Below are 25,586 nucleotides of genomic sequence, written 5' to 3' on the forward strand. Positions count from 1 at the left end.
TGAAAAACCTGGGAGGTCAGACCACAAAACCATCTAGCTCAGGACCAAGCTCCAGCAGTATGAGTATGTACTGTAGGAGTGATTTGTCCTACTTAGTCTCCCAGCCTTTGCCAAATTATCATTTAGGGGCTTTTTGACTCAGAGGTGAAAAGAGCTCTCCAGTTTTCTCCCATAAATCTGCCCCTTCTTTATAAACACAAATCACTAAACAGGTCAAGTGATACTCTCTGTGACTGTAGGAGCTGACAAAGAAAGAGGGGGAGACTCCAAAGAGAGAAAGAGTGGCCAAGTGTTAAATTATACAAAAATACCTGTAGAGCTGGATGGACCAGAAGTGAAAAAAACTAAAAGAGGAGAAAGATTGTGATACAGTTCTATTAAGGAAGACAAGACCAAAAAAAGGGGGAAGAACAGAAGAATGTAGCTTTGCTGAACAGCAGAAGGGGATCTGGGCACCCTTGTCTAGTGTGCTGTAGCAGGCAGAAGTGCAGGATACCAGCTCCAGGCCAAGGGTGTTGGACAAGAGCTCTTGGCCCTGTGTCTCGTAAGGGATTCATGCAAGACTAAGGCCAGGGTTGAAGTCATAAATGGTTGTAGACTGCAGTTTGGCCAGGAAAAAAAAAAAAAAAGCCAAGGGACTTGAGGTTGAAAATAGTGGTGCAATCAAACATGAAAATGGTAGTAGCCAAGGAACAGGCTGAAGATTCAATCTTCATCAGCAGTGTGGATAGAGGAAACTGAGCTGGAGGGCAGTGCAAAAGAGCCCTGGCAAAGATGTGGCCAGGGAGCACAAGGCTGAGGTGAAAGCTGGGTCAAAACGAGATTCCTGTTACTGGCTTGCAAAACCAAAGGGACAGGTGTCTGAAAACACTACACAGCTGAATGAAGGGATGCACTTGTGAAAGGGAAAGGGAAGAGGGCAGGGAGCCTTCAGGGCAAAAGGGACCTTGGCATCTGTGTGTTGCTTCTCAACTGGCACATCCATCCTGAGCCTTTTCAGGAGGCTGAATTCACCGACACCTTTGCATCACTGCTTGGTTGGCTCTAGCTGCTGTTGTTGCTCTGAAGCAGGACAGAATTATGCAAGAAGATTTTGCTGTACTAATTAGTCTACACTAATTACAGTGGCGTGTTGGTAATTACTGATCATTCATAAACTGCATGGACTGTAACTCTGCAGCCATACTGGGGTAAAGACTTTTGTACTGGTGATTTAGAAAGGTGAAAATTCAATGCAGTAGTAATGCATTTTGTTTAATGGCACTGTTATGATAGTAAGGTAATTGGTGATCACTGGTTTACGCAAAAGCATAAGAGTTAAGAAAGCGCTATTGACTTTGTCCAATTATTGGTTTCATAGCTGATTCCTGGGGAGATTGCTTAGGAGATCACAATGATACTGAAAATAATATTGGGCAGTTAAAAATGTTAAAACAAACTCTTTTTTTTCACTGGTTTTATGCTTTTATTATTTCTAGGTGGTTATTTCTTTGCTTTCAATACAGTGTCTGTTCCTCTGCTCACTGAAATTAGGGATTTTCTCACTGGCCTCTTTGGAATCAAGTTTGTCTCTGCATGTTTTACCAGAAAAGTCTGTTATGAGCTACTACACAAATTGATTTAGGTTGCAGATCTATTAGCAGTCCTTCCTGGCAGTCAGTCAAATAATGAGAGCTTTATTTAAATTGGAAATCATCAGCAATGTGATATTCACTTAAGTGAGGAAATGAATAGAGGTATGGTTATGGTATCACTAATAAGTAATGTCCACATGGTCAGATTCTTCTGAGAGTTCAGAAGATGTGGAATTAATTCCTTCAGGCGAGTGAGAGATCCCTACGACATTTATGAAGGCCAGGCACACATGTCATTATTTTTGCTACCTCCTTTATCTGAGTTTGACAGAGAAAAGTGAGTCAGTTACTTATACCCACAGCAGTTTGGACCTATAAATCCAAATGTCTGATTCAGGTTGTAAAACAAGACTCAGAAAGGAGAATGTCAGACATAGTTTTTGCTATATCTAATGAGGTTTATTTATCCTTCCCATATTCAGGTTCATTACCAATCTTAATTTGTCCCATCTGTTTCTGTGCATTGTATAAGTGATGAAGTTGAGCATTTTAGGAACTCAAAGACTATACATAGCAATCTTTCAGGTAGAACAGCACCTAATCTCTATCCCTCTGTGGTTCTGACACCATTAAGTCTGCACTGAGCAGGACAGAGACACGTTCACCTACATCAGGAGTTTCTGATTTTCTAATCTTCACCTAGCTTTCCTGCTGTTAGGAAAGGCAGAAGCACCCTGAATCTGGAAGGAAGGGAGGAAGAGAAATACCCTGATTTTTTTTATCCTTCTATTCAAGTGCTTTCTATTCATTCATGAGGCTGACACAGAAACAGCTGGGAGAAAAACTCTGAGTCAGAGTCTGAGTGAGTGGATTATTTTGTTGCTGTTGTTATAAAATAAACAGGATAAGAAAAGTGGCTAATCTATAAAGTAATCTCTGTAAAGGACTTGATAGACTTGCCTGTACTGATCTGTCTTGGACACAGTTATTTCATTTTTGACAACACAGAGTGACTAATGCTAGGTATCTTCTGAAGCAGTAGAAAGTGGAAGGCATTCATTTACAATGTGAGTTACCTGATATTTCCCTGGCATTAATAAATTGAGAATAAAATAAATATCTGTGCCCAAACATACATGGATGTGTCTGTACTCTTTTTTTTTTGAAAAATCTGATGCTCTTGATCCATACCTTCTGAGACAGTTTGAGCTATAAAACACACTTTTGCTCTGAGACTGACTGAAGTCTGTTGTGTAGTCTTACAGATTTGTCTAATGAGATCACTTCAAAACTTTTTTTTTAATCAAAGTGTATGATGATAAAAGATTTATTTAAGAGTTTCCTATTGAATCCTATTGGAATCTGAACGTGCTGTTTTTCTCTTTCGGTTGGGGGGAATAGGAGTTGTGAACTTTCAGAGAACTGTTTCTTTAACTTACTCCTAACTCATAGTTGATGATGGGTGCTAACTTCGTTTCTGTTCAGATATGCTTACTGGCACTAAGCTACATTCTGCTACAGAAGGAATTCAAGTGGGAAGTGAAGCTTTCCTGTGAGAAAAGGAGAGGTTAACTACACTTATACTGGGGGCAGTTTTTGCTTTGGAAAACAGAGGCAGGCTTTGTAGTTTAATCTTTTGGAGTACTGCCCGTTACCACCTTCTGACGTACGTTGCTGGGCTGAGAAGAATCGATGCGCAGTGGTGCATGAAAGTCCAATGTGTCAGTTGTAGCTGTACATAATGCCACTGTCTCACGTGCAGGCAAGGCTGTTAATGCTTAACAGTATCGTATTCTCTAAAGGAAAGATTAGAATACAGGGAACTTCATCTGTTTTTAATGTTTATACACATTCCTTTGAAAAATACATCTTTTAAGGATTAAGTATTGCCCGTATAAAAGGCTCAGATTAATGAGTACCACAGAGAAAAATGCCACAGAAATAAGGCTCCAACATTCCTATGTGCCAGGGAATCTGCCTACAATTAGGGTTTTGGTCAGATTACATGTCTTGCAGGGTGATTTCTTTAACTCATCTATACCTGGGGCACTTGGGGTACCTGGGCAAGGAATCTGCCCTTTTGGAGATTGGTAACATGCAACTAATTTTCCATATGCATGAACATTTTAAGGGTTTAAAGACTCTTTTTGTTAAGTATGTGCACCTGTGTGAGGACATATGTATTGTTCTGTTGCTTAACAACCTTCTGTAGCTAATGGTCTGAAGTGAAACAAATCAGTAGTGTATGGAAGAAGTGTATTGAAATGTATCAAGACACAAAAAGTATTAACGTAGTCCAGCTCCTAAGAAGTATAACAAACAAAATATCCACAGCCCACATGTACTGGCTTTCTTACACCAGGTTCAAATTATGATGTACTATCATGTCTTCTGAAATATCATGGTTCACATGGTAGTGATATTTTTACCTGAAAACTGAAAGCTATGGTTCTGGAAAACAACTTTTAATCTGCAACCCAAACAAGTTCCCTTTTCTCAAAAGTCACTTCCTTCCCTATCAATCCCACTAAAACATTATTATTTAGAATATGTCACAAGACCTTTAAACAAAGTTCTGTATTACATTCAAATGAATAACTTTTGGCCAGAGATAAATAGCTTTCTGCAGTCTCCAGCAAAAACAAATAATTCTATGTAACCTAGGTACTCTGTTGGGGAAAGAGGGGAAAGGAAGTGTGTGTTTCTTGCTTCCTTATTTAAAACCCTACCATTTTTAACTTACAGGCAAGTAAAACAAAAATAGGAATTTGGTAAAGATGATGTAAGATGCACTTCAAAGTAACAAAATTAAAGCTGCTATTCATATACCAGTATGCTTTTTAGCGTCTTTCATGGTTCTGTTTGATCTTTAATTCTTGTATGTAAAATGCTACCTTAAGAACCAGACTGAAAAAAAAAATCTGTATTTCTCTTCTTTAGCAGGCTTCAGCTGCAGAAGTACAAGTTGGGCCCATGAGACTGACACAATACCCAATTCAGGTAAGATGCTCCTTCAGTGTCTGAGAGAGCCAATTCAGTATAGATAGATGAAGCAATTAAGGTTCAAACTCTTTAGTTAACTATAATACTTTAATTTCACTTGTACAAGGACTGTGAAAGGGATAATGTATGTTTTGTGCATCTGATTGCTTGAGAAGATCTACAAGTAAATTAACTTGGTAAATAAGACCTTTAGACTTCCATTAACATTCCCTCAATCCTTGTATCTGTCCTACCAGTAGGAGTGTGAGTGTATGTGCATCAACCAGGGAAAGAGCTGCCTCTATGGATATTAAAAACTGTTCAATTTTGATATACCAAAGCTGAGAGCTTCATGAAATTTAGGTGTATGTTCAGTTTTGCTGGGTTTTGCGCAACAGGACAGAGAACTGTAACAAGACAGAGAAGTATGTTTTACAGACCACCAATCCAAGAAATCACATGACCTCCAACAATACAGGTTCAAATTCAGCTAAGGAGCAGCACTTCTTATCTATACATTCTTCTTTTTCTGTACATTTTGTTCCTGTGAAGTATCAGATGACAAGTGCTATTTTTTCAGCTTATAGTGGATGTTGGAACTCTCAGATTATAGGAAATTAAATAATTTTAGACTTTAACATTGTTTTAGTGATACATAATTCATCTGAATTATTTTATGTGTCAGTTAATTCTGTAAAATACAGAGACATGTAGTCATCAGTCACCCTTTCTGTGAAAAGCCTACGTGTGGAAGAAAAGCATCATAAAGCTTTACATTTTTATGCCTTTACATTCAGTCTTAATGATGACTCAGTCTGATGAAATTACTTGTTTATATTGTAATAAGACTGTGGAGTAGTGACTTCAACAGTTGAACAACCTTCAGTTTTGCAGGGAATTTCAACATAGAAGTGTGGAACTTTTCACAGAAAAATATTTTTAGATCACGTTCATCTTCAGGAAGATTATCCAGAAAATATTTAACAACTACAAATACTCTCAGTGCTTTTGTCAGGGTATTACTTCGTAGAAATTGGATTTCCTCAAGGGAAAGTTGGATTTTTGTTGTTTTTAAAAACTGACTTTCTTCTTGGTATCTTTTCAGATGGGGGTGTTATTTTGTCTTTACATTTCACAACTGAGAATCTGTGTAAGAAAAGAATATGTCTTAAGCAGAAATTATTAAATAAAATCATTAACTGAAGAATTTTCCTTAAAGATGCTGCCATATGTTAACTTATTTACAGTTAAGTAAAACACTTCATGTAAACCCACCTCGTTTGTTTGTGGAACATACCACCTTACCTCAGAAAACTTGGCAAGTAATGCACACATCCTCACATTTTTTATTCCATCTTGACAATACAATTATGTATTTCTCTGTGCAGTGCAAACAGCTACTGAATATTACATTTTAAATGTCTATTTGTGGATGATTAATCATGTTTACAATTGTCTGAGAAGTTAAGTTCCATTTGTTAAAACAATTGCCACTGGAGCTTTTCATAGCAAACTTCATTTTATGCTGCTGTGTTTTATGCAGTTATGGGACACCTGTGCCAACCTCAAAATGCCACATATTTTTTTTGTCTGAGAAGTGACCTCACTTGTGCCTATGACCTGCCATAAAACCATTTAATAGATTCCCCACTGGCCTTCATGATCATATATATATATGTCAGAGTAAAAATCTGGTTTCATTTGTACAGAATTGTGATCCAGGTGCTTCTGGCTTAAGAGGCAAAGGGAAGAGTCCAAAGTAAACCAGCCAGCTCCAACCCTCCAAACATCCCATAGACAGATTGCACAATTGCCTCAACTTTGTACCAAGGCTTGTAAATGGGAATGGTTTGATTTCAGAAATGACCATGCTGAAAGTACACAAAAATGCGCTTTCTCCAGGGGACACGGGAGATGTGGTTTTTATAAACAATTAGTGTACATAAAAAAGGTGTTGGATCCTCTTGCAGAAATGTTTGCTCATAAACGTTTGAAAAAGTTCCTACTCAAATGCTGCATTTTCTCACCTTTTAGGACATTTATTTGCCATCATCTCTTTCACAGCAGTTGACACTGTGATCTTCCCTGATGAGCTGCAAATGAAGCACGATGATGCACAGCATTTTGCTGTTTCCTCATACCAATATAACAGGAGTATCTCTGTAACTTTATTCAGAGATACTATGTCTTTTCCATCTTGAAAGTCTCTTACTGGGATATCATGATTTGAAAATAATTAAGTAGCTTCTTAAGTTGCTGTAATTTTCTTTTTCCTTTTGATAGCTTGTTTATCCTCAGCTGGTGTTTCTTGTATTTCAAACTCTTTAAAGCAAATTTTTGTCCATTTTCTTTGTCCATATTATTTGTATAATAAACTGGGAACAAGATGTGCAATAGTTGTATGTCTTCCTAAGTAAATACTTAGAAAGAGAGTAAAAATTTCAGTACATAGCCAAAATTGGAAAGGCCTCTACAGAGAAAGTCCATGGTATTCCTAAACTAGAGTAACACTGAGTAAAATGAACTTTTTACAGTAACAACAGCAAATCATGCAGCAAAAAAATAACTACATGAAGTTTTTTGGCAAGGAACACAGATTGAATTTAAGCATTTCCTTGATCGTGTTGTTTATATGGATTATTACATTTTTGCCTTGACTTTGACAGCATTGTTCAAATATACTTCTAGTTGCATTTTTTGATGATTTATAATAAATTCCATACAAATGTTAATGAGAAAGCATAGTAGTAATACTTTAAAACAAATTTTTAAATTAATATTCTTGGAAGGATTTGTGCGCTGACAATTAGCTACCAGGAAGAGATTGGATGGTTTAATTAAGCTCCATTATTTTAAAGCTGATAAATTATTGCATTTTGTCATCCTTTATTTCCAAACTGGGAGTGCTGAGAGAAGGAAGATATCAAAAAACATGCCACCCCCACCCCCCTTAAATTTTCTTTCCCCATAGTGTTTCAAACTAGGAACAAAATAAAACTAATGGCATTTGGAACCAAACAGAAGATTGTATCAGAATAGGGACTTCACTCAGGAATCAGAAAATCTGCAGTTTGGCCACATCACTGCTTTCCAACTCTGGGAAAAAAAACCTGGAAAAAAACCCCCAGGGATTAGAAAGAGTGACAACAGTTACTTTGGATGTTAAGTGTCAGTAAACCAATCTGCTTATTGATAACTGCAATCAAAAGCCTTCCAATACATTTAAACTTTTACCTTCTTAATATTTACAGAATTTGTCAACATATAATTTTCTTCCATTGTTTAATGAAACTCTGACTGTCACAATAACAATGATTGATTTTTTTATTGTTTAGAATTCAACAATCCAGACAGCTAAAGATAAGAAGAAAGCTATTGTCACCTTTTCTAGCTTCTAGACTGATGGTGCTGAAATTCATGTGCTGACATCACAGCTGCATAAAGCAAGGCAGATAAAGGTTGTTGGCCTTTTCTACAGGCATTTGAAGAAAAATTTTACATATTTTTCTTGAACATGTTGATTCAGTAAAGTCAGGGGATGAGTTTTATTTGTGAAACAAACAGGATTTTGCTTTATACATGACTAATCTCTGGCTGCTGACTTTTTGTGCAATTTTAATAGCTGCGGATAAACTTTTGACTTTTTGAGGCCTTCTTTTTCACAGCATATTTGCACTAAATTAGCCCTTTTCTTTGTCTGACACATAGGGTAGCATGGTTAGTTATCAGTCTCTATGGTAAATATGTGCAACTGTAATGGGGAATGTCTGCATGACTTGGATTAAAAAATTGGACACTGATAAATTTTGTGTTATGGGGCACAGACAAAAAATTTATTCTCGCTGAAAAACACTTTCTTTTACATGAGAGGCAAGGAAATACAGCTGTTTTCAGCTTCTATTCTGTGTGTCAGCTTGCAAACAGGCTTCCTACAGCATCTCCTTGATCTTCAGGGTGTCACCTCCATATACTTCCTAGCTGATCTTGTGTGAGCAGTTCTTTAAGTGTTCAGTGGAAATTGTCTAAATTACTTTATATGCTTAGGGACAGGTTGGTACAATTTACTGGGTAAAAATTTCTCACATTTGAGTATTTTTCCTCCTGTACATACTTGCTTGCCTGTTGTTCTTTTCAGTTTTGAAATAATATTGGGTAACACCTTTTTTGTGATTAAAGAAGAAAAGAACAGATAAAACTGTGTTAATTTTTTGCCCATGTCTTCAGGGATGATAAGTGATAATTAAGGCAACTGCATTTCATAAGTTCCTTACAACCAAAAGTGTGTGTAGCTGGGATGTCTGACAAGACTGGCAATGATGTTTGAACACTCTGGCTGGTTGCTGATTGAATTGTAACAAGAGCTAGGAAAACATCATCATGTGGCAAGCTGGTTTTGTCCTAAATTTTTAAACAGTCCTTATTTAAAACTATTAACTATTTATATAGTTAACTGTTCTTAATTATTGATTATCTATTGATAACTGTGGTATCCATTAAGAAAGATGTACTACTGCATTGGTTGTTTTACAACCTGTGGTTCAAGCTTCCCACTTTTAAAGCAGACTTTAAATCTTCCAAAGGGCAGAAGTGTTTGTTGAGACTTTCTCCATGCAGAGGACTACTTTACATGCTTAATGTGGTGCTGCTGTTTTCCATTCCCTGCAGGTTTTGCTAATCTTTGCAAAAGAAGACAACCAAAGCAATGGTTTCTGGTGGGCTTGTGACAGAGCAGGATACAGATGCAATGTTGCCTGGACTCTGGAATCAGCACTTGACTGTTTCTTGGATAAGCACCAGGAAATAATTGTTATAGATCACAGGAACTCCAAGTATTTTGATGCAGAAGATATCTGCAGGTAACCTAAAGCACCTTATGCTTCTCTTAAGATTTGGAATACATTGTATGAAACCAAGCCTCCTAATTTTAACCAAAAATAAGGGGGGAAAAGGATAAAAACAACAAAGAAAAAATGAACACCTAAAATTGTAGTAAAGTGGAAATTTGGGGACCGAGGCCAAGAGGTTTTTGTACATCTGTAAGAGGATAACAATATGAAAACTACATTATGCCAAAGCTGAACTGTAGAACTGTATCTCTAGGTCATGGGGCTTCTATCAGAGCATAAGCCAAAGCTGTTGTGAAACTATTCCCTGCTGTGGGTGCTGCTTCTTTCCTGGCTTACTGCTGCAGCAAAATCTGAAGCTGCAGACTTCAAAGTAATGTGTTTGTTTTTCCACAAGGTCAGGCACTGCCAGTTCTTCACAAAAGTTTGCATCACTCTTCTAGTCCACATGGTTGTGTCTAAGCTGCTTTAAGATTACAAGTGCTTAGTATTGGGATCCTTTGCTAAAATACACTGTTTCAGCTGAAGCATACCATTTGCACCATACTGTACTTCTAGTCTGCCATGAGCTGAAATTTACCATGTTTATGACAAGGGGCATTTTAATGCTCAAATATTTGTGCTGGTCTAAGTTCTTCTAAAAGACCAACAGATAAACATAAAGATTGTTTATTCAGAACAGGGTGATATGAGTGAAAAAAACTTATCATTAGCCAGTAAAACACAAACGGAGTGTTTGTGATAGCTGGTCATATCTTTTTTGGTTTCTCAATAATATGCAACATGGTAAAATTTAGTTTATTCAGTATTTAATGAACTGTAGTCTTTTGTAATTTGCTATGCCCTCTTTTCTTACTTTCATGTCTTGAAAGCACTTCCCACCCTCTAAACAAAATTTTGCACTGTCCTTCTAGACAGTGGTAAATCTGAAAGAGGGTAGAGATTCTTGTTTAAATTAGTCAATAGCATTGAAGATGCTTTGCATGTACTGACCTTTCTCGACTCACGCATTCAGGGCAGTCTGCCCCAGATAAGCTGAGTACACAGGGGAAACCTTTGCTAGGTCATAAGAATAGGTCTGAAAAGCTGATGTTTGTACACTGAGGTTTTGGAGCTTTTGCCTTCTTACCTGCATAGAACAAAATGAGAAATATGGTGGCAAAATGAAAATAGTTTGTGTAAATGGGGATAGGTAGGTTTGCCAGTGCACTATCGTATTGTCTAGCCTCAGTGGTGTCTTTCAGTCCTGACTTTCATTTATATTTTCAGTGAAGGTACTCAGAGCAATATTGAGAAGGCATTCAGTGTAACTGAGAAATTTTTGTTTCCTCAGGTCTATTCGTGCCACAGAGCTATCAGACCATACTGTAATACTTGCTGTGGTTCCACGCACGTAAGTATTACTGGTTTGTGAAAGATTTTCATTTTACTTTATAAGAATAGTTATCTAATCTATAACAGTTATTTAATAACAGAAAGTGTCTTACTAGCAAGTCTTACAGAGTAAATGTAGTATTTTTCACCTGAAATGGGCTGGTGATGTTTGATGTTTTATTTGAGTATTTAATATCTTTCCTTTACTGCTGACTAGTATTATCCCTGTCATCTTCATGATGGGTTGTATAGTAAGAAAGCCAGACAGATATATGTTTTTTCTAAGAGGAAAGGAAAATACAAATCCAAACTAGAAAGTTGTGTATTACTTTCTGAAGGAAATAACTAGATAAAAACCAAATTTGTTTATTGAACTGGGTGATGGGCAAACTTCAATCCAGTTGATGATAAATTCACCAGAATGCTGTCCTTAAATCCTTATTCAGAAATTCATAACCCATGCATTTAGGAAGAATTCTTACTGACTTAAATATATATATTTATCAAATATCTTCAAATACCCTTGTTAGAACTCCTACACACTACTGAATCCATTATAATTTTTATACATTTCCTAAATCAATTAGAATATTAGGAAATAGAGTGTCAGGAGAACTATTACTATCAAGAGTTGAAAATTAATTAAATTTGCTGCTGAATAAGATTTTACAACTTAGCTTCACCTTTATCTTAATAACATATTTTTAGATTAATTCTCATAGGATATTACAGAATGTCTTTTTTATCTACTTCATACTTTTTTTTTTGCAATCCCCTTCTGTGTATCTAAAGAGATACAGGACTTCTCTGGAGGATCTGTCAGGTTTGCTATAGGAGTAATTATCAAGCTGTATAGAAGCTGCAAATACCTATAATAGAAGACTGTAGCACCAGCTTCTGTAACAGTATGATTTTTTTGTATGTATTTAAGAAAAAACTCTTCTCACTGAGTTAATTATGTTTAGAGAACTATGTTAGATTCATGCCATCTAATCCTCAAGTGTTGTGTCCCCTTATAGTAAATAATATACCAGCCTTGCTTAATATCTGTATCAATGACCTGGACAAGAGAATCGAGTGCACTGTCAGGCAGTTTGCAGGTGACACCAAGCTGGGTGGGAGTGCTGATGTGCTGGAGGGCAGGAAGGCTCTGCAGAGGCATCTGGGCAGGCTGGATCATGGGCTGAGGCCAATGGTGTGAGGTTCAACAAGGCCCAGTGCTGGGTCCTGCCCTTGGGTCACAACAACCCCAGGCAGCTCCACAGGCTGGGGCAGAGTGGCTGGAAAGGACCTGGGAGTGCTGGTGACAGCAGCTGAACATGAGCCAGGATGTGCCCAGGTGGCCAAGAAGGCCAATGGCATCCTGGCCTGGATCAGGAATGGTGTGGCCAGCAGGACCAGGACAGGGATTGTCCTCTGTACTGGGCACTGGTGAGGCCACTCTGGAATCCTGTGTCCAATTCTGGGCCTCTCACAACAAGAAGTACGTTGAGGTGCTGGAGTGAGTCCAGAGAAGGGCAGTGGAGGTGGTGAAAGATCTAGAGCATGAGTCCTGTGAGGAGCGGCTGAGGGAGCCGGCGATGTTTAGCCTTGAGAAAAGGAGCCTCAAGGGAGACTTTGTTTCTCTCTACAAGTACCTGAAAGGAGGGTATACCCTCCCTACCAGGTAGGGTCCAGTTTTTCTCCCAAGTATCAAGGGGTCTGACAATAGGAAATGGCCTCAGGTTGTGCTAAGAGAGGTTTAGATTGGGCATTAGGAAAATTTTCTTCCCTGAAAGGGTTGCAAGCTTTGGAACAGGCTGCCCAGGACAGTGGAATCACCATCCCTGCAGGTATTTAAAAGATGAGTGGATGTGGCACTTGGGAAGTGGTTCGCTGCTGTTCAGTGCTTAGCACTGAAGAGGAAAAGGACCTCTTTAAAGGGGTTAAAAAAGGTTGGATTCAGTGATCTAACAGTTTTTTCCAACCTGAATCATTCTGTGGTTGTGTGATTTTGTTTTGTAGATCTGCTGACCAAGAAGAGACTTCTGTTCTCCCCCTTCTTGATGCAGGCTTTGATAGGGTATGTATAAATTGCCTATGTAATATAGAAAGCATAGTAGCTTTATAAATTACAGACAATTCTGCTTCCTCAAATTGAAAATTACACATCCTCTTCTGTCAGAAATGTATTGATAAGGAACCAGTGGCAGTTGATTTAGTTTTCTTTTCAGGAGTATTCCAGAAGTACATGAAACAAAAAGCTCTGTGATCTAGGCAGTCCTTTCAGAATAGCAGCTGTACTGAGATTACCTTCTTGTGGTCTGGCTGGGTAGTGGGTGAGTTATATGACTGCACTAAGAAACAGGAGTAGGAGACTCTGATTATCATATCACAGTCACCCAGACCCCTCCACCTGTCTCAGACTGCTGGGATTCCTTTTCTAAAGGGACTACAAACCTGGTCCAGCTCATGAATGTTTTTTTCCCTCATAATGTCTGTTATGTTGGTTTGCACCAATTCTTCTCAGTACAGTTAGAGACACTCCTGTAGCAGAAGGCAGGGGTTAACTGTTCATACTGTTCCTCAGGCAGGAGTTCTCAGCTCTGAAAATCTAGGTTTCTTACCCTCTCCTTAATGTTATGTTACTCTAAAATAAACCAGCTGCATTTTTTAAGTTAGCCATTCATAAGGAAGGATGCGTACTTAAGCAAAAGAAGCATATCTGGAGAACTAGTTAGAATTAACTGTATATATTTTCTTTAAAATATACATGTTTGGGGAAATTAACTGTAGTAAGGAAAATCAGGGAAGAGATGGAATTAAGCCAGGCAAAAAATATCATTCTCCTATGGTGATACTGAGTCCAGTGTCTGAGCCAACTCACATTCAGCCCAAGTTTGTTTATACAGCAGAACATGAACCAGAATTACCATTTTCAGATGATCTCACAAAAATAGAGGTATAAGATCTTGCCTGTACTGCAAGAGTATTGTGGGGCCAAAGCATTTCTAAAGCACTTAGATGCTCTGAAAATTGGAAATATGAGTCTAAGAGAAAGGTCAGCCCAAGAATGCCAGTGCTTTATTAGTGTAGCTTCTCTCTCTCTCTCAGGCTTAAATATTTTTCAAAGAGAAGTTTATTACTTCTCAGGTCTACTGTTTCATTTGAACACAATGCAAGGCAATGTGTTTTGTAAGCTAGATTAGAACTGTAGGTGTAGTACTGAGTAAAGTTAGAGGAGACTCCGTGGCTGTGAGACACGGCTCAGTGGTACTCTCTGCCTTGGAAAGAAAAATCTTTTTGCACCTGACAGCTGTGCTAACTACTCTCTCTTGCTGTCCCATATTTATCAGAGAGCTTGAATAATGTAATAATTCCCTATTGGAATTGTTTTCAAGACTTTAAAATACATCTGATGTCAAAGTTTCTTTTTTCCTGTGGGGTGGACATAGGAATTATTTTTGCTTGGATGCGGCATTGCGTTCTTCTCCCCGGTCCCAGGCGGCTCAGGGAGCCCGGCTAGGCTCTGCATATCGGGGAGTCCGGGGCTGCCGCGTGTCCAGGCGCTCTGGTGCTGAGCGCACTGGCGTGGGCTGCCGCCCTCTGTAACCAGCGCTGGGAGGAGATGAAGGGGCGAAGGAATGGCACACCTTGCCTTGCAGTTTGCTGGAGAGGATTTATTGCCGTGAGGTTGCCGCGGTGGAGAGCAGCGTCCACTCTTAGCGCCCACGTGGACAAGATGGCGACGAAACAAAGGATGCATGGGGGTTTTATAAGGGGCGGGCAGACACGGGCAGAAGCCCCCTCGCCCAATGGGGACAGGCAACAGGGGTGTGACATGGACCACGGCAACCAACGGGAACACAACAGGGGTGTGTACAGGATTCCGGGATGAATAGGGATGTAGGGATGGGGTGACTGACACAGAAGTTTCAGGAATGAACAGGGGGGTGACCACAAGACTGACATGGGAAGGCTCCAATGGTAAGTGACCCAGAGCAAACCACCACAGAGGGAACATGGGGGTACACAGAACCGGCTAACTAACATTCTTAAAATCCCTAACTAAACCAACCCGGGATGCAACACTTGGATGGGGATCAGTAGGGACTAAATCCATTACCATTTAGAAATACCCCTCTTCAACCAGAGAGGTGATATTTACAGGGAGTCTCTTCCTCAGCAGCAAAAATGAAATTTATTTTTGGAAAATTGCAACCTGTTTAAGTCATATTTTTTTTTCTTTTTGCTGACTTATTTCTGGTCTTTCTTCCTTCTTCTTAAGTCTATTTTATTACATCTGATTTTTCCTCTGTATCATTAACAGCTTTTTTGTTTGTGTATTAATGCTGTTGCTAATCCAGTACATTAATTATGCTGATTTTTTTTCCTCTCAGCCTCATAAATCTAATAGTGCTGGCCTACTTAGGATGGGCTAATTTGAATAAGCAATTTAGCTTCCTGACTGATTTTTAGCTATGATTTAAATCAACAGAGATCTTAATGTTTGCAGTTACTGAATTACAACCTTGTCTTGTACTTTGAACTTCTTTTCCTAAACAAATGTTGATTCTCATTGACCACATACTATTAAAACTTACTAGATTATAATAAAATTAGTATTTAATATTAAAACAAATTCTTATTGCTAAGCAAAAAGAAGGATGCATTCCTGCTATCTTATAACTCTTGTGGCATGTACTAAGTTCTGTATAGAACAGTGGAATCCCATTATAATGAAGTAAGAAATAATTTAAGAGTATGTGTTACTTAAATCAAAATGTACTGCATAAATACAAAATTTTTTTAAAAGGAAGTGTTTTGTCTGCCTTCTAATAGCTGCAAGTTCAGAGATCTTCTTATTTTTGTGTCACATTCGAAGCACAGATTAGAAAAAGAAATGTTTCCTGCTATTTTCATGTCCCAGTTGATTTCTCAGTTTTGAGTCAGCCAGCGTCAGCACTATAAACTTAGATAAAGTGATTCTGTACATCTGCAGAAGACTATACAACAGTTAAGAGCATGGCTAGCACTTTGATAAGCTGCAGTTCTTGATTCTTAGCAAAAGATTTGTGCCAAGAGTTTTGTCTGTGAACAGCAGTGCTTAAATTTTTTCAGTAAAACACACTACTATAAAATTCAGTTTATAAAGAGCCTTAGTATATTCTAGTAAGTGTATTTCATAAAATAGGTTGCCATCATGGATAAATTTTATATTATTGAGAGTTGTTCTTATTGTTTTAAATTTAGCTCAAATGTATTTGAATATTTAAAAGAGCATCCGAAAACTGAAAATCTAAGTCTACATTGCTGTAGAAGAGAAGTTTGTTAGCAGGCAGTTTGATATGCAAAAACATAACATTGCTTACAGCTTTGCTTCTGCCAGATTTATGTTGTACCTTTTGTTTACCCATGCATTCTGTAGCATGTGAGGTGAAAGTTACAGAAATATTTTAAGATGTCAACATTAAGGAGCGGAATAGACAGTTATTGCCAACAGTTATTTTTAATTTTCCTTTTTTTATGTTTTCCTCACAACTTGGAATTAAGCCACTGGTCTCCAAAACACAGTTTTTCATACAGGACAGAAGGACAGATTTCTTGAAAGCTATTCTTTGGAGGTTTGCATACTCCTCTGCACTGTGCATGCAGCTGTGCTGTGAGAACTAGTGACAACACAGGGCATTTCCTATGATAACTAAAGTCAGTGCATGTGATTGATCAATAAACTTTAACTGAAGTCAGAGAATCTACTTCTTTTGTAGCAACATAAAATTTCTAATTTCAGCAGGACAAAGCACAAGACCTTTTAGACCTAAGAGATAGAGAGCATTCTCTCCTGTCTGAAGTAAAAGTTTTTTTCACTGTGGTCAGATGCTTCTTACTTTATTTACTTCTGTGCACTTCTGAATTCACAGTGACAACTCAGTGAGATTACTTGTGAAGCAAAGTTACTTCACTTTTGGAGCTTTAGCTACAATATTTGTTTGGAAACAAATGCCAAATATATTTTTCTTTCTTTCTTTTTTTTCCTAGCATGTATGTTTTGTCTCTAAGGTTTTCCATTTCCATTCTGAATTAAGGATAGGTGTTCAAAATAAAGTGTCAAAGCAATAATGGTTTTGTGTGAGACTGTTTGGGGGTTTTTTAGAGTATCTGGTGGGTTGCTAAAACCAAACAGGAAAATCCAGTAAAGGATTTAACATATTTTTATACTTGCTTTGTATTTAGATATTTGTGTTGTCTTAAAAACTAGAAACTCATTCCTGAGGAAAAGATTATTATTCAGAACACAAAAGGTACAACAAAAGCTTATTTCTACCAGAAAAGAAAGTATGGTTGAGGTTGGAAGGGACCTCTAGAGGTCCCTCTAGAAGTCATCTTGCCCAACCTCCCCTCTCAAGTTTACCTGCCCCCTAAAGCAAGGTTTAGGACCATGCCACACAGCTTTTCAACATCTCCAATGATGGAGATTCTGCAACCTCTCTGGGCAACCCGTGCCCAGGTCACCCTCACAGTAAAAAAAAGTGTTGCCTGATGTTCAGGCTCCCTGAAACTCCTTTGCTTCTTTTGTGCCCATTGCCTCTGGTTCTGTCCCTAGGCACCATTGGAAAGAAGTTGGCTCTGTCTTCTCACAGTCTCCCTTCAGATATTTATATGCCCTTATATATTCTCCACTTCAGTGTTCTCCTTTTCAGGCTGAAAAGTCCCAGCTCTCTTGGCCCGTCTCACAGCAGAGGTGCTTTATCACCCTTGTGGGCCTTTGCTGGCCTTATGCCAGCTCTCTTTAAAAAGTTAAAGTTAGATGCAGAAACAGAAATAACAGTTTAAAACTATTCTAGCTTATTTCATGCACTCTTGATTTGTCTTCCAGCAATTCATGGAGAACAGCAGCGTAACTGCTTGTTACAATGAACTGGTTCAAATAGAACATGGGGAAGTGCGATCTCTGTTTAAATTACGGTATGTAGAGGTGTGAGAAACTGCAAACATCAATCTCTTGGTCTAAATAATTGTATTATGTTACTTTCTGCTTCTTCCCAGCTACACATATGTGTGCCTTGCATCTATATGTCAACTAATATACTACACTTTCGTATTTTCTCCTTCTGTGTTTTTGTGAAGGACAAACTCAGTGCCTTAGCAACTGGTACCCTGAGAAATCTTGGTCAGTGTCGGTGTGGGCTGCAAATTTACGTGATGGTAAAACATTACAAAGTTATTCTTGATCTTGTGTGTCTGAGCTTTCATATTAGGAGGCTTGAACTGAATGCAATCTTGATTCAGCTCTGAGTTTTTATTTTCTTGCTTGGCCAAGACTTGGCAGGCCAGGAGCACATATGTTCTCACATATGTTAGTGAGAAGTTAAATGATGTTCATTCCCACATGCACTTTTTCTATAATGTGACTAATTCTGTATTTAATATAGGTGCTTTTGCATGCATGTAGATATTTTTGCAATGCAACCATATGAAACTGCAGGAAAGAAATACAGAGAAGGGGCTGTTCTCTTTGTGGCATAAATTAATTCCAGTTCCAGCTACAGAAAATACAAACACTTTTTTAAAGTTTCACTGTGTCTGTTTCAGAAGTTGATTTTTTCTAAGATTTCTTTGTAAACTGATAGCAAAGCGACTTTACATTTTGAGTGATTTCATATTTATGCATGCAAACTGCAAGGACAGTAAAACTCCAGGGAAAAAGATTGCATTTTGGTTTACACAATTTTAATAGTTGTTTTCTAAAACTCAGCAGGAATGTCTTCCCCTTACCTCTACCTTATCAGGCTGATGCCATTAAAAACTAATCAGAGCTGATACTGGTTATGACATTCAGGTATATTTTTTTTTCATTTGTGTGGTTTAATTAAGTGGGGAAAAGAGTGCTGCACTGCACGCCTGTGTTGCTGATTGATGATCTGCGGGTCTTCTATACAGTTTTATAAAAGTGCAGTGGAAGAGAATGCAGAAAGTTAGTTGGTAGAATTAAATTCAGGACATGTCATGTGTTCAGACACAAAAGAAATGTGATGCACCAGCCCCAGAGAGCAGTAGATGAGGTCATGTCAGTGGTCAGAAGTGGCTTTCCATTCCTAGCACGGACTCCGTTTTTCCACATAGCTGGTTCTGATTTGAAACTTGGTTGGACATCTGTGTGCTAATTAAAGGGGATAGAGGCCATTTAAACTTGTAATTTTGCTGGCCTGCTTGCCAGATCAAATGAAAATACGAAGGCTTGAATAGTGCAGACTTATCTGTGTGTTTTCTTACAGAAAGTCTATGTAATTACGTTTGTTAGCAGCTGATGTACCAGACAGGCATCTATCACTGAGACAAATTAGTTCCTTCACACAGCACAAAATCACACTTGGGAACCAGCCTGAATTGCTAGAAAATCACATATAAAATTACACTCCAAGCTCCTTTTATTATATGAGCAGAAACACTTCTGTCATCTTCCGTATAAAATACTTTTTTTCCTACAAATCTTCATCCATGTGGCTGCATGTCTGTGTTTCTGCGTGTGTCTCTTCATGTATCCCATTTTGTTTTGAGTTATTTCCACAATAAGCAGAAGTAGTAATGCCCTATATTTCTTAGTTCTCTAGTCAGCGGTACTAATTCAAACACTACTATGCAGCCTGGAAGCAAGATGTTCCTTTTAGGTGTGTACAAGAATGTTTATGCAAGGTGCATTTTACCTCCCAGAAATGAGACTTATATAAAAGATATTTAGTTTGTCTTCAGACCAAATCAAAGATGAGGTACTGATGTTTATCCAAGCAGGTATGACTGAGCTGTTTCTTTTAGTACTCACTCTTTCGGGCCATGGTAGCATCTTGAAACTACATGATCTTCATGTCCCTTCTAACCCACATCTTCCTATGATTCTATGAGATATACATTTTCCCCTAGTATTAGAAGCCTATATTAACGTTAATGCTATCCTATGTAAATCATAATTTAAGCAATTTGAATTCTGTACCAAGAAGGTAAGGCTTTGGTTTTCCTGCCTTAGTTCAAAGATAACCCTGAAAAAAATGGGTAACAAAGATCATCTGGGTCCTGGAAGATGAGGATGTATGGAAATGAAGTCACTGCATTATTACTTGGAAGAAGGAAAATTGGTATTTTTTGGACTAGAATTTTGAAATGGCTTGAATTGTTTCCTTTAACCATGTTGTATTACAGTTTCTTTGATAGTGCCAATCTATTTGCTGTACTGAAAACTTTGTATATATCTGCTGTCGTGATTTTTGTGTTTCCAATCTTTAATGATCACAAAACTTGCTGATGTAATAGTAATGTATTATTTTTATTGCTAATTGTTAGTTCCTGCTGTTCAGAGTATGCGTGTAGATGCAAGCATACTCTTAACGTGCTGCAGAACCTATGAGCACTTTTACAACGTAATCTGCAGTAAAAGCACGTTAACACCAGGGATGTCTGAGGCTGGATGTTTTGAAAAAGTCATAATAAAGATAGTGACATGGTCTAGTCAAAACAAGTGCTACTTTGTGGTTCATCTATCAATAAGTACAATTTAATCATGTATTTATAGTGAACAAAATGTTCTAACAATAAAACTGATGTGCTAATCATTTGCTATTTTCAGGGCTTGTAATGCAGTGTTTACGGCATTAGACCATTGTCAGGAAGCTGTAGAAATAACCAGTGAAGATCATGTCATTCAGGTAGGGGGGGAAATGTTAACTATTTAATAGGATTTGAAAAGAGGAACCCCAAAGAGATCTTGGCTTGGTAGTTCATGTTCTATATCAGTATTTTAGTTTTGTTGCTCATTAGAAAGTCTTGTGCAATTAACTGCTTAATTTCTGGTTGCTGTACACTGATGCCTGCTGAATTTTTAAGACTTTTCCTTCTGTAACTTTATTGAGATTATAGTTTTTAGTAATGTTGTTTCTGGTAAAACCTGCATTAGTTCTCTTTCTGTGCCTTCTGATAGATTACATATTGCCTTCTCTGTTCAGCCTCTTACTTGAATAAAATGTTTCACCATTACATAGAACTTTTATATGAGAAACACTGAATTATATGAATGCGTGGTTGTGGCTTTAGCATATGACTTGTCACACTTTGATACTTATATATAACTTACTAGCCTTTAAATAAGTTGGTTTTTTTAATATTGTACTAATGTACCTTTGTTTTGGCAGTACGTTAATCCAGCCTTTGAATGGATGATGGGGTACTGCAAGGGAGAACTTATTGGCAAGGAGCTTACTGAACTACCTAAAAGTGATAAAAACTCTGCAGATCTTTTGGACAACATAAACACATTTATTAAAAAAGGAAAGGTAAGCAAATAAAACAAACTCATGAAATTGCTATAGAGTTCTATTCTGATTTGGTTTTTATTGCTGTAGGTTTAAGAACACAAGATGTGCTCTTCTTGAGTAGACATAATAAGACCAGAATTCTGTTTCTCAGATCAATATCAGAATGCTTTCTGTGTTTCTGTTTTGCTTAGAGCCCATGGAGCTTTTGTTAGATGGAATGTAACAGTTTGTCCCTCAGTCAGTCTCTCAGGTGGCTGAATCATCCACCAAAACGTGTAACTTCTGTCAAACAGCAGAGCCTTCACTGACTGCATACTTAAAGCACCAAAATGTATTGGCACCCACTGGGGTGCCAATTGCTTTCCTAACAACTATACTTAGAATATCTGCAGGGCACTGTGAACTCCTGTCCTTGTGGTGATGGGCCTAGCAATATGTTCCCCTAATACCTGCAACAGTCTCTTATCCCATCTCCCCTGGGTTGCAGAAATACCTGTTGCTCTTCCCTGTCTCACGTTCTGCTTCAAGACTTTTGGGGAGTTCTTGAACCTTTGAGTCACGTCCAGCAATGATCTGAGCTTTGTGAGTCATTGTCTGGAGTTGTTTGCAGGTTCACCTTTGTTCATTAGCAATACCTACAGGCCACTCCTGCTGTGCTCCTCCTCATTTGTATGGGCTGCCCAGCAGCTAGCACTGTCTGCTCAAAGGTACCTTCTACCCATTTTCCAACTTCATCCTACCCTGCTGCCAGGTAGTTACCTCCTTAAGATATTTCCTCTTTGAGGTTAGTTGAGGGACATCTTTAGATCAAGGACTTCTGAAGTTTAGCATATGTATCGCATGACAACTGACAACTTCCAAGCCGAATTGTGCTTGGGCTCATTTCTGCTGGTGCCAAGGCTGAATGTGTTGTAGCCACTGCTCCTTATGGTGGTACCTAGCAAGAATGTTTGTCACCTCTTTAAGTAGATGATACCTAAAGTTCCTTGTAAAAAATACCTTCTCCCAAGAGGAACATAATTATATTGTCCTTATGTTAAAGGTGCTGCTGTGAATAGTTGCTGCTCACTCTCTCTCTCTCTGTGTTATACTTAAGAGTACATTAATTTTATACAAATTTTAAAAATACAACCATGAAATAAAAATAATAATTTAGTACATAAGGGCTATGCAGTAATAGATGAATATTTGAATGCAAGCTATGTATGCTCATCTCTGTTTTGTGTGTTTCTTTAGGAATGGCAAGGAGTTTGCTATGCAAGAAGGAAATCAGGAGACAGTATCCAGCAGCATGTGAAGATAACACCTGTGGTCGGTCAAGGAGGGTAACTAACTTGTCCGGAACATAATTGCTTTTTGGGTTTCAGGGCTTTCTCTCTGCTTTCTACATCTGTAAGTTTGACGTGAACCTCCACGTATTTAGCAACTGGGCAACCCCCGTGTTTGTGTGTGCACTTGTACATGTTCCCACCTTCGCAGTTTAGAATGGATGCATTGCCAAATTCTGCTCCCAGATATGCAGGAGAATTCCTGGACCAACAGAAGGATCAGGTGTCCTGCAACAAAAACCTCAATGTCAGGCTGAAGGAGTACTTGTCACCCAGTTGTCTTGCTGGTGTTGGGCTTGGTATCTGTTTTCCTAAGGGCATGGAGATCTCTCCATTAGAAAATAGTAATGTATCACTTCATTTCTGTCTTTACAATGTGATGTGGTAACAAGAGATAATTTCTGTTGCTAGGAAAATAAGACACTTTGTGTCCCTCAAAAGACTGCATTGTACCAATGAAAACAACAAACAGGTATTGTATTTCTTTCATGTGATAATTTTCATAGCTTTTAATGAACTGATATTTTTTGGCTAATAAATTTTTCCAAGAAGATGTGATTATATTGTCAATAAGATTCTCATTGTTGGAGCAAGAAAATTTCAACATTTGCATGCATTAGTCTCTGTAGGACTCCTGAGGAAGACCATCTTCCATTTTCTGGATCATGGATATGACAGTTGAGTCCATGCTACTGTGGAGGAGTACAGATCACAGTTCAAAGGGAGTTCAGGGCCTGTTTTGTAGGGCTGTTCTTGCCAGTCTGATCTGGTGTACTTAGGCCAACTAATGACCCATGCTCAGTGGCCCCAAGGTTTGACAATGTGTGGTACTTACATGAAGTGTAGCCCTCATGCTGACCCTTAGACTTCACACACCTGCCAGAACAGGTGCTGTGGAAGGGTGCAACTCAAGCCATGACCCCAGTAAACCAGCAGCAGTGGCAGAGCTGGGTCTCTGCAGTCCAGACACAAATCCATACCAGTGTTCCTGCAACAAACCTGGTGGTGTGGGGAGCTGTTTGCTGTCATCTTCTCCTGGCTTCCTCCCTCTGATGGTGTCTGAGGCAAATGATCATATCACATACTTTGCCCCAGAAATACTCTAGTTAACGTGCCATGTTGAGCAAAGAAGTTTGGACTTTTGTGAGCAAAGGAGTGAAGCCTCTCTTTGGTATGTGGTCTCTAGGGGCGAGATAGAAAGTGGCTGGAAACATTTTAGACCAAGTATGTGCTCTGTAAATAGGATATGTTTCCATGTCATTTAGGAGAGGGGTTATGTATCTTGTTTTATTTAGAATTTTATGTGCTTTTATCTGTGATGTGGGTAAAGACACTTAGACAGGAAAAGTATTTAGAAAGTCACTAGTATGTCTAGTTGTTCCTTCTTCAGTAGAACAATACTGAATATTAACACATTACTGGAAAACCACTACTTCTAAAATAATTTAATAGGGGGTAGCATTTGACTGCTGAAATCATCCTCCTTGCACAAGTTCTTGTGGAGGTAGGCAGTAACAAATCAAGGAGAACTCTGCATAATTCTTGGAAGAACTTTGCATGTCTATCATTGAAAAATAAGACTCACAGTATTTTAAACTAACTTCATTTTTTAACTTAAACATGTATTTTAGTATTAGCAGCAAAATACCATTTACAGTTGCAGGATGTTTTAAAATGCTCAGGCTAGAGCAATAAAGTTTTATAAAAGCAGTGATAAAGTTGCATGTATTTTTATTTCATTGTTTAAACCTCATAACTGTTGTTTCATTTATAGATACTGTGATGTTGATTTGAAAGTAAGACATAATCTAATGGCTTTTCCTATATTATACACACAGCTGAAAGACTGGTACAAGGAGGTGTGTATATATGATATTCTTAATGCAAGATAATAAATATTACAAACTTGTACCCGTATGTAAAGAATAGCAGTAGGAATATAAGAAAAAAGTAATTTTTTTTTGTCCTTCTTTGCCCTGTTGATTGGACTGCTTAAACCAGTAAGAATCATACAATCATAGATTGATTTGACTGGAAAGGCACCTTAAAGATCACCTAGTTCCAACCCCCTTGTCAGAGGCAGGATCACCTTCCACTAGACCAGGTTGTTCAAAGCCCCATCCAACCTGGCCTTGAATTTCCAGGGACAGAGCATCCACAACTCCTCTGGGGAACATGTTCCAGTGTCTCACCACCCTCACAGTAAAGAATTTCTTCCTGATAGCTAGTTGAAACCTACTCTTTTTCAGTTTAAAACCATTGCCTCTTGTCCTATCACTATACACCCTTGTAAAATTTTCTTTTATTTTCTTGTAGGCCCCTTTAGTAATTGGAAGGTGCTAAAAGACCTCCCAGTCTTCTCTTCTGCAAACTGAACAATCCCAACTCTCTCATCCTTTTCACGTAAGAGAGGTGCTACAGCTCTCTGGTCAGTTCTGTGGCCCTTCTCTGGATCTGCTCCAGCACGTTCATGTCTTGTGCTGGAGGCCTCTCCAGCGTGCTGTGGCCCCTCAAGCAGTTGTGACACCACAAGGCTTGGTGTCATCAGCCAACCTGCTGATCCCACTGTCTGTGTCCCTGACAAAGATGTTACATAATCCTGGCCCTAGTGCAGACCCCCAAGGAGCACCACTCACCACTCCTCTCCACCCAGACTCCACCCAGTTGTGGCCATTGGCCACAACTCTTTGAGCAGAATCATTCAGGCAATTCCGTATCCATTGAGTGATCTGCCTGTCAAATCCAGGTCTCTCCACTGTAGAGTCAAGGATGTGCATGGAAGCATCAAATGCTTTGCTGAGGTCCAGTTAGATGATATTCCCAAATATGTCAGGCATTATTTGCCCTTAGTAAAGCTGTGCTTGTTGTCAGCAATTATCTTCTTATTTTCCATATGCCTTAGCATAATTTCCAGAAGAATCTGCTCCATGGATTGCAGGGCACAGAGATGAGACTGGCCTGTCGTTCCCTGTGTTTTCCTTTTTCTTTTCTAATCTTTAGAAATGACAGTTAAGTACGTTTCCCCATTTCCAGTCACTGGAAACTTCAGTGGACTGCTATGACTACTCAAATCTGATAGATAGCGGCTTAGCCACTTCCTCCACCAACTCCTTCAGGACTCACAAATGCCGATCAGGTCCTGTAATCTCCTGTGCACCTTCAAGTTCCTTGGATGCTCCCAGACCTGATCTTCTTCTACAG

At 38.6% G+C, this 25,586-nt stretch overlaps 1 protein-coding gene across 1 annotated transcript in view; it reads left to right on the plus strand.

Annotated features, from left to right (window-relative positions):
* PDE8B (phosphodiesterase 8B) overlaps positions 1–25,586 on the plus strand; it is a 71,480-nt gene that overhangs the window by 25,437 nt on the left and 20,457 nt on the right. The window contains exons 2-10 of the mRNA XM_054002632.1: positions 4,518–4,574; positions 9,222–9,412; positions 10,734–10,793; positions 12,779–12,836; positions 17,631–17,719; positions 20,373–20,451; positions 20,935–21,075; positions 22,294–22,382; positions 22,797–22,857. Coding sequence (XP_053858607.1) covers positions 4,518–4,574; positions 9,222–9,412; positions 10,734–10,793; positions 12,779–12,836; positions 17,631–17,719; positions 20,373–20,451; positions 20,935–21,075; positions 22,294–22,382; positions 22,797–22,857 — 825 coding nt within the window. The remainder of the gene's footprint in view (positions 1–4,517; positions 4,575–9,221; positions 9,413–10,733; positions 10,794–12,778; positions 12,837–17,630; positions 17,720–20,372; positions 20,452–20,934; positions 21,076–22,293; positions 22,383–22,796; positions 22,858–25,586) is intronic.

The sequence above is a fragment of the Vidua macroura genome, chromosome Z, assembly GCF_024509145.1.
Source record: "Vidua macroura isolate BioBank_ID:100142 chromosome Z, ASM2450914v1, whole genome shotgun sequence".
Lineage (NCBI taxonomy): Eukaryota > Metazoa > Chordata > Aves > Passeriformes > Viduidae > Vidua > Vidua macroura.